Genomic DNA, 13,900 nt, shown 5'->3' on the forward strand with positions numbered 1-13,900 from the left:
CAGGCAGTATATGCTATAATTTTTATACATATCATTTCAATTTTAATCAAAATTGGAATGAAAAATTTTCAAAACGGAATATTTTTTGGGGAAATGAAAATACAGCATATGGCCTTTTGCACGAAAATGATGCAAGACAATTATACTCTTCACATTCTGGCAAGAGAATTGTAGAATTTGGCCTTATTATTTCACCAGCTTTGCCATGGTTAGGATATACCCCTGATGGAATAATAATGAAACAAAATATTCCAACTTCTCTTTTAGAAATAAAGTGTCCAGTAAAGGGGAGGAATGAACCTATCCAAGCCTTAATTCAAAAGAATGTGTTGAAGTTTATTACCATTAATGATGAAAATGTTGAATTAAGGAAGAGACATAAATATTACGGTCAGGTTCAGCTAGGGTTGTTGTTAACTAATTTGCCAGTATGTGATTTTGTGATATATTCATCATTTGATAATTCATTTATTTCTTTTGAAGTAAAAAAAGATGATGAATTTTTAAATAAATTTATTTCAGTACTAAAAGAAATATATTTTAATAAAATGCTTCCATTTTTATTTACTGAAAGTAATGAATAGTGTATAAACATTGTAAATATAAACATTTAAAAAGTTTTTTTTTTAATTCATAATTTTTATTTAATATGGATGTTCTAATTATTGAAATATCTTGTAAATATCTTTTATTAAATGAAAACTGTAAAAAAAAATCTTGTGTGAGATAATTTATTAAAATATAAACAATTACACAATTATTAAAATAATTATTATTTACAATATGGTAATTTTGAATTAAAATTTGTCATCTGACAGTATAGGAGGAGAAAGATTTCCTACAGCTGTTGCAATAATTAAAAGTTCATCGACAACAGAAGTCATTTTCCAGGGAAGTCTTGCTGAAAATATCTTAAACTGTTTAATTCTCTGGATAAATCTTTCAACGTGCACTCTGGCGCATGCAATATCCTTTGTTCTCACTGCTTCACATTTATTTGTTTATTTTTTTTTCAAAAATGGTGGTTGAATTACTTCTATTCCTTTTTCTAAACAAAGTTTATCAATTAAAAAGCCTTTATCAACTATCACCGAATCACTATAAGGTGTTAATAAATTCAAGATGTCACTCTGTTCAAAGATTGCCTTGTCAGAAGTTCTACCTCCGTATGCACTACTTAAAAACGTTGCAATTCCACCTGGTGAAACACCTATTAAAAATTTTATAGTTGTGTCACCTTTATAGTGAGAGTAGCAACGTATTCGACACTTTAAACACTTTGGTCTCTGCACTCTAATTTCTGAGCAGTCCAAAATTACTCTTACATTACGAAACCTGTTAAAACATTTAGGCATATTTTCTAAAATATTTATTTTTGATGGCCAAACAATTGCACACTTAAGTACTGAAGCAAGGATTTTCACACCTGAGTAAAATATTCTACTTGCAGTTGGTACAGAACAATGAAAAAATAAAGATGTAACAGAAAAAGAAATATTTAATTTCATTTTGATTAGGACCATAAAAAGTTTATCTTCGAAAGAAAAATTAGTATTACTGATTTGTTTTGTTTTACATACATCACTAAAAAGTTTAACAATAGCATTAAATAGTTTAAAAGTGGGTATACCAGTAATGGAATTTAGTTGGGATTCTGTCTTAACAAAATTATGTATGTTTACCAAAAATTCTCCAGTGGATATTTGTATGCCAACTGATCTGTGATATTTTAAATTTTTATCAGAATTAGAATTGCATAACATTAAAAGTGTTTCAGCAGCTTCTCTATCATTAATTTCAAAATCAATTGCATGGGAAGTTTCTTCTGTTTGTTCTCTATCACTAATTTCTGACTCAATTGCATGGGAAGTTTCTTCTGTTTGATACATTGTTTCTGAAAACTTATTTCTTTTAATTCTTTTAGAACATGTTTTTGTACAAATACTGCTCTCCGGCAAAAGTAAACTTGGTACGGAAGTTTTCTTTAATTGTCTTCTTTTACATGCATATGCTAAAATTTAAATAAAAATTATTTCACAATTTGAATAGAATTAGATTTTATTGAAGATAATCCTATAGTATAGGTTAAAAACGTATACAAATACTAAATTACTTTACATTTAGAATATATACAATCTTTTTCAGTTTGATTTTTTAATACTATCAAATTACAATATTCTAAACATATTTATAAAAACTTATATTATATAACTTAAGCATACTTACATGACAAAATATAATCTTCAGGAGTAAAATGTTTCGAACATACTACCATATATTTCGTAACTTTTTTGCCAATTCTTAGCAGTCGAATCCACTCTTTCCGTCGGTTACATTTCTGAGATTCGCCGAATTCTGATTTACGTAAAATCATCTGTTTTTCATGCGGGAATACATGAAAACTTACATCGGGATCACGTATGGCTTTGGAATTACAATTTGGAACACAACAGAAAGCTTTACTTTTCCTTTTACTAGTCATCTTTACTGCTGACAATACACAAGGAACATTTGAACGACCCAGATAGAATAATTTTGCTCTTAAACACCAGAGGGCGAGCATCCGGTGAAAAACGCGAATAACCAGTGCATGAAAATTGGTAAATTTTATTATTCAGTTCAAAAATCAGTAATCTGAACTCAGAAAATTTTGCAATCATTTTAATGAGATTTTATCAGAAATGTGCTTCCAGCAACATAAAACTACAACCTATATTGCAATGTTTGATGGTAACTCACACTTGAGGTGAAACTGATTTTTTCTGCTCATGTTTCCAGAAGAGTTACTATTAGAGAATACTTCTAGAACTGGCACTCTTATATGAATTAATTATAAACAACTTTAAAGTACATCTATAGAACTTCACTGTATTCAGTTTATTACTTTCTTTTACTCCTTTTGAACATTTTTGACTCTTCATTTTGTTGTTCAAGGCAGTCAATCAGTCTCCTTACCCATTGAACTGGCCCTGAGTGCAAGGTCTACACTTCATTTGTTAAGGACAGACTTCAGAGATGTTACTAAGAAATATATTGTAGTCAGGAGTTGGAAATATTAATTGGCCTTCATGTTCACCAATTTTAATTTCTACAGATTTTTTCCCCCCTTAAAGTTTACATATATGTCAACAAACCATAGAAAACAAGAATTTAAAACAGTATTTTCAAGGAAATTGCAGTAATGGATTATGTTATAAAAAGAGCAAGAATTTAAGAAAATAACTGAAAATGAGCCATTAATAATCTTTATATTTTTCAAAATTAATCTAAAAAAACAAATTCCATAAACTGAACTACCATTTACAATTTATTTCAATAATTTTTATTTAAAAATAAAAGTTATTAAATAAATAAATCAAATTACTGCTTATTTCAGGAAGCCAGCATTTTTATTATAAGAAACATTCTGAATTTAGTTATTAAATTCCTTCAATTTCACTTCTTTATATAAGAAAATAGTATTATAATTTATTTTAAAAAAACAAAATTTTAATATTTGTTTTTAATTTTCAAAACTTTAATTATAACTTATATTCAGAACAATTACAATATTGTAAAGTGTATATTTTTTAAAATATTTAAATTAATATATTAAAAATAAGATAAATTTTATTTCAAATATCTGTTAAGGTAGCTGTTTATTCATTCTACAAATATATGTCTCTTTAATCTGAAAAAATTACAAGAATTCCAGTAGACTATGTTACAGCCTTTATTAATTTTATTTATTTAATTTAACATGCTCTATTTTGTTTTTAATTTTCAAAATTTTATTCTGTTGTTTGGAATATTTAATTTGAATTTTGTAGCAATGTATGTATTCTGTTTTATATCACTCTAAATTGTTTATTAACTAGTTTAAACTGAGGATAGCCAATTTAACTGAAAACGTTTTTAATAAAAAATGTTGACTTCCTTAAATAAGCAGTGATTTGATTTATTTATTTGTAACAATGGTGCCAAGTTTTATGAAGCATTATTATAAAATTATTAAAACCATTCTGTGACTTTTGGTCTCTCTCCACACTACAGATAAAGCTCAGTATATACTGTCATATGAACCATTGTGAATGAACAAACAAAACAAACACTAACTGAAACAAAATATTATCCACATTGTACTACTTGACACAAACTAAGTTAATACACGAAAAGATTTTAAACAGTAGCTGTGAAAAGTTGATTGGTTGAACTGAAGTTTGGAAAAAGTCGAGTTATTCTCAACTCCTAATGAAAATGGTTGAACAGTTGCCAAAAGGGGACAAACTGGGAGTTAGTATGCTGATATGAATCTAGTTTAAATCTTGACAAATTTGTGCTGTCTATGTTATAAATAAAATAATTACATAAAAAGTTAGCTTTGAAATCAGTTTAAATGCTGATTTTTATGTATTTACCTTTTATTTATATCAAATTACAACAGACAAGCTTCATTATGCTATTTATATTAAGGCAATATTTTGGAATGACCAAACCTTTACTATCAAGTCAATTTTTCCTATACTTACATTCCATAATAGACATAGCTCAGACCTTAAACACATCAAGAACCTTTGGATAATTTGGATTTTTTGTCTACTGAGCAATTTTATTTCTCACATATTAAAGTTAACCCATTCATTGTCTTGAATGACAGTATTTTGTAAGATAAATACAAAAAACTGATGGAATGTACCTTTGCAATACATTTTCATACTTTATATGATAAATCTAGCTAAGTTATTAAAGGATAACAACAAATACTTATAGAAAAGAGTGTGATAAATTTAAATTATTTGGATTAATGCAGGTTACATTAACTTAAATATCTCAAATTGTTCATCTAAGAATAAATAATTGCAGAGAATATTAAAACTTATGGATATCACACATTTTGAATATTCTGTTTTGAGATTGTTTACTCTAATAATTCTAAACAGTATATAGAAACTTTACAGCATTTTTGACTCCTAGCATTGAAGATAACTTTCTTGGTAATATCATAGAAAAGTAATTTTTAAATAGTCTGCAAAAATATATAATTAAAACTAATTGATTTGCAAATAACTAATTTAAATCCAATTCAATTAAAAATATTTGGAAACATGAAAAAATTAATTACCATTAAAAATTGCACAAACAAGAATCATTTTAAATTTAATTATAATATCTAGCTAGTTTGGAATATTTCTCAGCTACTGTAAATTATTTATTCATTCAATGTTGAAACTAGAAAGCAATTATTTATGTGCTATATGTAAAGAATAACAAAATATTTTTCTCCTAATCATTGCTTGTTTTGTTTTGCTTTTTCTTTTTTTTATTTTATAAATGATAAAAATAAGCTAAATAAAAATATTTTATGACTATTTGAATAAAGGATTAATTTCATATTTTTGTTTTGATTTTTTTATTTCTCATTTTATACATTTGTTTTCAAATTTTGCCAAATATTCACTATCAAAAACATATTTATATTTTTATATACCATTTATTAATATATTTTTAGTAATGATTATTATTTTAGCTAAAATAAAAAAGATCTTTCTTTCTTAAAAATAATTGATGAAACTTCACAGTTAAGAACGATAAGTTCAACCGTTGTTATTTTATCTGGACCGCATTTCATCAGAGACAATAGAATATTAAAAAATCTGTTTAAACGGACATTTTTTCTAAAATATTTTATATAAATTTATAATGTAACTTTAGTATTTGCTGCTGACTACAATACACTCCAAATTACTTTTTATTTATAATATTTTATTTAGAACGAATCACAGTCAAATTTAAGAATTGTATTTCATAGTAAATACACAAGCTACATTATAAATTTACTGATATATAAAATATATTAGAAAATTTCAGACAATTTTTCATTTTAACTAAACTATTTAGCATAAAAAATATATTTATTTTGGTCAGTAGACATTTAGCTAAATTTTAAAATAAATGTATAAAATGAAAAATAAAAAATTATACCAGTATAAATGTAACAAAGAAGTTAACTAATATTAAATCTTAAAATAATAGCATCATCATCATCATAAATTTAAAACAACAAATTGTTATAAAATAATCATAAACATTTAGAAATAATAGAGAGAGATGGGATTATTACTATAAAATATATAGGATGCTATGTAAGCTTTATGTACAGGTACATATGCTTGAAAGGGCCACTGCTGTCACATAGTGGCAATCTAGACCTCCACTGCTGCATGGTATAGATTGCTGGGGCCCCATTTCTTGGTCCACCTAACCATCTGACATCATCTCTGTGAACTTTTTCTTTACAGACAGGTCAAGGATCATGTGTATGCTACAAAAGTGTCTGGCATGAGAGCCCCACATAACAAGAATTGCAGATGCCATTAATAGCATGGCTCCTAACATGATGTAAAAATGTTCCGATTTAATGTAGTAACTAACTTTTTCAGATGCACTTTCTATTACTATTGTCTACAGTACTATACTCACGTTTCTTTTTCCAAAATTAATCCACAAAACTAGGGATGTTCGAATGGAACACCCTGTATAATATAACTATATTAAAGAATAAGACAATGCACCTTAAAAAATAAAGAAATCTGTTGGAAACAATATGATAAACATCTTCAAGACCAAAGGTTATCTTCAGATCATTTTTCAAAAAGGACAGTTCTATAAATGAACAGGCTGAAGATGAATTTGATCTTGAAAACATCATATTTTCAATGGACTTTAAGGAATAATTTTTTACATAACATAAGAAGTCATACAGATAATATCTCAGGTTCTTATGATATAATTTTTAAATGTGAATAAAGAATCTGATAGGATTTTACATGTAAATGATCCTAAATAAATTAATAAATACTAAAACATTAAAATTTAAATTGTGAATGAGAAGTTTAAGAAAAAGATATTTAAATTTTTGTTACTCAGATTACTTCAAGGTTAAACTATCCTTGAAATGATGCATTTATTACAATGATGAAGTAATGTTTATAATGTAATGTATACAGTTACACAATTACATGATGAATTAATTTTATATCATTATTCTTTCATATATTATTATTGACAAAAAGTTTGAAAATGCTAATATATTCAACTTTCCATATTTTTCACAGTATTTTCTTTATTAATGAATTAAATGTTAATGTGAATTAAATATGCTGCATATACTATACAGTTAGTATATGCAGCATATTTCAAATCTATAAGACACATTTAATTCATTAAAAATATGGAACAATTGAACATATTAGCATTTCCAATATTTTTAAATATGTACATATTCCAAATCTAATTTATTCTGAAATACAGTTTTATTTTACATGTAGTTAAAATATTTCTATTTGTTAACTACTGATATCAATCTAATAAGTTATGCTTCATATATGTTATTTCATTAAAAATATAAGAAAAAAATTTAAAATAATTTGATTTTAGTATACCAGTACTTTAATTTTTAATCAACCACAATATATGAGTTTAATATATTAATGACAGTATGTGGCTCTGAAACGCAGAGATCAACAAGAATGAAAACACAGAGCGTTTGAAATTAGATGCCTTACAATAATAAAATACACTGGACTAAATTTAAATCTGGCACCCAAGTTACATTGAGCTAGATTACTCTAAAAAATTCTTGAAATTATTCAAAAAATCCAACTCATACAGTTTGGACACATACAGCACAAACCTCATAGATTCATATTGCCAAATATTAAATAATATGATCAAGGAAGGTATAAGAACATTGTGACTGGTTAAGAAGCTGGATGCATTCCTTGTAAGAGAAAGCTAGTTTTCTCAGCTACAGCACAATGATAGAACAAAATGGAAGTAACTGTCATTCACCAGGGATGCAATTCATCACAAGTACGCTTGCCAATTTTCGGAGAGTTGATTCTGGAAGTTTCCCATTCAAAGAGTAAAAAATTTCAGATTTGATATTTTTTACTCTCACCAATATCAAATCACTGTTGTCTAGTCTGTTTGAATATATACCCCAAAAGTTGACTGCCTTGTTGAGTAAATATAAGAAGTATAGGTTTCGATTCGGAAGTTAGATAATTTTAAAATTTTTGCCAAATTCTGGGAGTTTCCCAAAAATAGTAAAATTGATGAAAAACATAAAATAACAAAATTACCAAGACATATTAAAGCTGAAAGATTTTGGAAGAAAAATCAACTTTGATAACAATTGTGATTGAGAATCTGGGAGCAATGCTATATGACCTGACCTTATATCTAAAAGTTCTCAACCCCCCAGACCTGGCATTATTGATTTTGCAAAATACTGCACTACTTGAAACAAGTTAATTTTATGTCAAAATTGCATGATTTGTAGATCTTTGTTTAGGATGCAAAGCATTGAAATGGAACTGGCCTCAAGATTGTCATTCATTTGATGACTGTATTAGTGTAATAAATAATGCCTGAAACTATACATCATATCAGATTGCAAGCTTTTAGCACATACAGAATACTTGCAGGGAAACACAATTACCTACAAATACAAACCATATTCTGTCTTATAAAAACATACCAAATATATTATGACAATCATAATCACAGACAAAACAATCCATCACAACAAACTACACATCACATATATCACAGACATATCCTTTCCAAACATTCAAACATACAAAATATATACTGAAAAAATTTTATTATAGTCAAATATACATTTTATCTACACACTGAGCTATTACTCAATTTTCTATATAATTTCTATTTATGGTCATTTCTGAATATAAAATTTTCACTAAAATAGAAAAAGTATCACAAATACTGTTACAAAAATGTTTGCAAGCTTTTTTAAATTTATGTATATTACACATAAAGATATATTTTTTCAATTCTAAGACACCATAATTTTGAAATTGTTTTATGGAGGAAAATTTTTATAACTTTATTAATTGTTTTTAATTGTAACATCAAGTTAGAATAATAATACAAATGCCAGAAAATGTTTGGCAGTTCTACTTCCATGTTATTCTTTAGTACATGCAATAACTTTTCATTTTAATACTGTATCATGATGTTTTTCAGGACATTTTAAATGTAAAAAGAAGTTTAAATTAAATGCTCATTACTAGCAAAACCTATATGAAATATAACTGTTTAGTAGTACAGTCAAAAATGTCCTTAATTGGTGTATCATATGGTCTTCTAGTGATGATTGCTGATTGTTGTTTTGGACTGCAAATGTAACACCCCTTAATTATAAGATGCACTTATACTTTAGACAAATAAAATAAATAAAAAAAGTGCATCTTAAAATTCATAAAATGCAGTACATAAGAAGAAATACAATTTGAGATAAAATGCCTATTATACACATCAGAAATTGATTTCTTCAATAATACTCATAATGTTTTAAAGTATTATTAAAGATGTCAATAACACAACAAAAAGTGAATATTTAAAAATATATTAATTATAATACACATATTTAAAGGAAAAACATTGAGAAAGTTTCTAAGAAATTTTATACAAACTTTATTTATTAAAAAATTTAAGAAAATCTTTTATATTAAAGATCTTCTGGTATTTTTCAAGTTTTATTCAACTGTATGATTTGAACATCATTTTCAATATGCTTTTTAAAATAGTTAATAAATATTTCTATCTGAACAGACTTTATCAATTGATATAGTACTTATGTAATATTTATTTGTGGAAAAAACATTTATTTAGTATGAAATTCAAATACATTTAACTTTCATATTTGAATAACTATTAATGGAATTTATCTATCTATCAATTAAAATTGATTCTTCTGCTGGCAATAATATAAATTTCAATATATTTTCAAAATAGTTTTATTTCATATGGACTTTATGAATATTTTAACTTTTAACAGTATTTGTAATTTAATAAAGTAATTAATCATCATTAAAATTTGCCATGTCTTTATACTTACATAACAGTTTATTTTCAAAATTTAATTCCAAACAACATACTCAAATATATGATTCAATCATATTTTTAACAAATGAATGTTTTTAAGGCCTTATTTTTTAATATTATTCACCTAAAAATGACTATTAAAGATAACCACTTCAACATTAGGTCTAACCTGCAGCATGATGACATTTAAGATGGTTGAAAATCTTTGTCTATTAAAACCTTTATGTTGCTGGATTTTGTGTTGGTGTGTTTATTTTTGAGCTACATCAGTTTAACAACCTGTTTAATTATTGCAATAATCCTATGTTTTAATCCAAAATTATAAATTATTTATCACGTAATACAGTAATTGTCCAATATGGCTTTGATTGAATACAGGTCTACAAAAAATTAAAATGAACACTTTTATTTTGCTACAAATCTTACAATTAATAGTGTTTCTCAATGTGTTTACCTTTTTTACAATATATACTCCTCACTCCATGTGGCCAAGCCTTTAGAGCTTTGATCTATCATCCTCTTGAGAGACTTTTGTAATTTCTTCCCAAATGACATATTTTAATCCATTTAACATGCATACATTTTATTTCTTTACTCTTTGTTTCAAGTAGCCCCAGAAGAAATAATCACAGGGAGCAGTATCAGGACTGTTTGGCAACCATTGAGAGAATTTGATAAATGCAATTTTACTTTCCTATATGAATGGAAATGTAGTCTTTGCTGTCTGTGAAGACAGAGTCCTGATGAAATACAAAGTTGCCATCCAGAAACAGTCTATTGGTATCTGACTGGAAGAAAGGACAAAGGATCTTCTTGATGTAGTATTTTGATTATACTTTTGTGTCCTAGATTCCATGAAATTTGGCTTTGTTGTTCTCTTCATTGAAATTGTGGCCCAAACCATGACTCCTTGTGGATGAGACACTGATGGTGATGCTTCAGAGGATTTTGGCTCCTGTTAATATAGTAGACCTTCCTCTTGTCTCAAGATTTAGTGAGATAGAATCAAGCTTCATCAGTTGTGATAAACTTTTTCCACCTATTTTTCTTCAGCATGTAGTAGAATGGCCAAGGCCTACAGTATCTCTCCTGGATGGATGTGTTGAAAAGGTCATGGCATGTAGGTTTCTTGACAAGTTTAAAGCCTATTTTCTTCAGATTGGAACTGGTGTGTTCTCCATACTGGCCATAGTGTTTAGTCTCTAATGTTACCTTTGGTAGGATAATTTTCAACCATCACTGCTTTGCTTTGATCCTTGTCTGGATGCTCTCTGCTTACTATTTTTATTGTTTGAAATCCATCCAATGGAATTGCATTGTTCTTTCATCCTTCAATTCTTAACTTGTCTGAAGGACCACCCAAGTTCTAAAAGTCCTCATGATCCTAACTGTTTCATAAGAAAATAACTTATGGACACATGCACTTGCTAGACTTTCTATTATTCAAATGTCACCCACATCATTACAACGTTCACATAAAAGTGTTCATTTGATTTTTTGTAGACCTGTAAAATATTAATTGATGGAAATTTTCACAATCCAGTTTGCTAAAACAAACTATATATGCTTCTCTAGCTTTTAAGCTGAGGAATGATTTATTGTAATTTGTAACTATTAAGTGATTTAACATTGAATTATGAGATGTTACTATTTTATAAAATATTAAAATAATAGACTATTTTAATGAAGCGCACAAGAATATTCACAAAAAAAAAAAACAATTTTTTTTCAAGTTTCTTTGCCTATCTTCAGCAGTACAAATAATAATAACTAATTTATTTATTTTATGATTAATAATTTGCATTGTTTTCTTTTTGTTTTACTTTTATGACAATTTAGAATTTATTCCCTAGCTTACAATTTTATAAAATATGATATTCATTTAGGAAATTGAAAAGGATTTCAGACCAGTTTAACAATTATTCCTTTATAAACATTTATTATAAAGGTATATTTATTTACCTTTATAACAAGAGTAATCCCTCATTTATAAATACAGCCATTGTACTTAATATTAAATTTATAAAGATGAAATGGAGTTCTATTTAAAAACATTTTATAAAATTCTTTCATTTAGAATTTTATAATTATTTAGTAGTACAGTAGAGCATCGATCATCCGACTTAATGGGGACTGGGGTTGGTCGGTTAACCGAAAAGTATGAAAAAATACATTTTTAGTATAGTGTATTAGACCTGGTTTAAATACTAGCCTCCCTTTCATGGTTGAGCCAGTGCTGCCAGCTAAAACATGCAAAAATTTAACAAAAATAATATTAAAGTAGCCAAGACATAACCAAATATTGTAGCGCCACATCACTAGCAGACATTTGAATTTGTCGACTAGAATGCGGTCGGTTAATCGGGGGTCGAATAATCGATGCTCTATTGTATAACTTTTTCATTAATGTAATTTTGGCTTCATCATATATTTTAACATTTAATATGCTTAAGATCTGTTTCAGAACTATAAGACCAACCTTATTTTGGGCAGAAAATGTACAGAGAGAATGCAGACAGCAACAGAAACAAACATGTTTTCAATGAGATTTTAGCATACATTTTAATTGTCATAAATACTTTAATATATTTGTAGCTTGCATATTGTTATAAAACAGGTCAAAAGCATGTTTCCTAAGACAAGACAGAGATATGGGTTCTTATTGTAGATTTAAATAGCCAATATATTTCCAATAATTCTTGGCAATAACCTGAAAAATACAATTAGACATACTTGTTATTAATTTTTGAATATGTTCCATAGGTATATATATCATCCCATCAATAACTTCATGAATTTCTGGCTCCATATTATTGATACTGAAATAAGCATTTCAGTATCAATATCATCCCATGTTCTCATAACAGCAATTTCTAATTCAATTACAAGGTTAAATTATTTTCCATTTGCAAATACTTTTCTAGCTATCTATCCTCAGACATCCTCAGAAAAATGTGATATAGTCTGGAAATTTTGATAACCATGAAAGAAGTTATTCCTTCTTTGGAAAACCTCTCTTGTTGAATGAGATGCATGACAGAGAGCATTGTCATGCATCTATTGGAATTGTCAGTTTTTACCTCTTATTAATTAGACCAAATGGAATTAATGAAGTGTACACTCTTTTGATACATCTCATTCCATTCACTTAAACTGTGTCAGTGTCAGAAGCATAGATCCTTATTTCATCAACCCATAATGATATGTTTTAAGAATGATTCAACCTTGAGAAAGCATTTCCTCAGACACTTGAACATGTTGTTTTTGGAAAAAATTCAATGTTTTCAGGACAACTCAAGAAATAATGCATCACAAGCCAAAATCTTTTAAAATTTCTTCACAAGATCCAAATGATACTGGAACATGTTCAATAATATCCCTGATTGTTAAACAACAATCATTGAGCATCACATCTCTAACTTAAGTTATATATTTTTCATCAGTTGAAGTGGATGGTCTACTAGACTGTGGTTAGTCTTTGATGCATTGTGTCTCTTCATCGAACATCTTGTACCATTGAAAATTTGTTTTTGATAGACTATTGTCAACAAAGGCTTTTTGCAACATTTTCGTAGCAGTAATTCTGTTATGAAAACAAAATTTAATGCACATTCTTTGCTCAATTACACTTGACATTTTGAAAAATATCACCAGTGCAAAAATTCTTTACACACAAAACAAGCATTTATTTGCAAACAAAAACAGACAATGACACACAGATTGCTGCTAGATGTTGATGAGTCATAGCAAATGACTCAACATCATCTAGCAGTAATCTGTGAACACAAGCATTTTAAATTAACTATTCCAGATACTTTTTGATCACAGTAGTATTTGTTGTATTTCAGTAAGATTCAACCTTGTGGCACAATGACTGAGTTGCTATAATTGCCTGTAATACATCTATTCACAATTTTTCAATCTTTTACCCTACTTCATAATGTGCCTGTTCCAGTATAATAAATAATTTTCAAACTTTCTTTTTCATCATATCTGAATTGTTCTAAAA

At 27.3% G+C, this 13,900-nt stretch overlaps 2 protein-coding genes across 2 annotated transcripts in view; both read right to left on the reverse strand.

Annotated features, from left to right (window-relative positions):
• Nucleotides 1-13,900, reverse strand: part of LOC136989101 (uncharacterized) — a 246,419-nt gene that overhangs the window by 185,742 nt on the left and 46,777 nt on the right. The gene's annotated exons all lie outside the window — the stretch shown is intronic.
• On the reverse strand, nucleotides 716-2,535 carry LOC136989005 (uncharacterized). The gene is made up of 2 exons (XM_067287022.1): nucleotides 2,227-2,535; nucleotides 716-2,011 (listed from the first exon to the last, which is right to left on the reverse strand). The coding sequence occupies exons 1-2, from the start codon at nucleotides 2,480-2,482 to the stop codon at nucleotides 1,002-1,004; spliced, it is 1,266 nt and encodes a 421-aa protein (XP_067143123.1). The 5' UTR covers nucleotides 2,483-2,535; the 3' UTR covers nucleotides 716-1,001.

The sequence above is a fragment of the Centruroides vittatus genome, unplaced genomic scaffold (assembly GCF_030686945.1).
Source record: "Centruroides vittatus isolate TY-2023 unplaced genomic scaffold, ASM3068694v2 scaffold_435, whole genome shotgun sequence".
In the NCBI taxonomy this organism is placed as follows: domain Eukaryota; kingdom Metazoa; phylum Arthropoda; class Arachnida; order Scorpiones; family Buthidae; genus Centruroides; species Centruroides vittatus.

Coding starts and splice junctions, on each gene's coding strand:
- LOC136989005 (XM_067287022.1), bottom strand. CDS start 2,482: ATGACTAGTAAAAGGAAAAGTAAAGCTTTCTGTTGTGTTCCAAATTGT. Junction 2,012..2,226: donor TGAAGATTATATTTTGTCAT/GTAAGTATGCTT, acceptor TTTAAATTTTAG/CATATGCATGTAAAAGAAGA.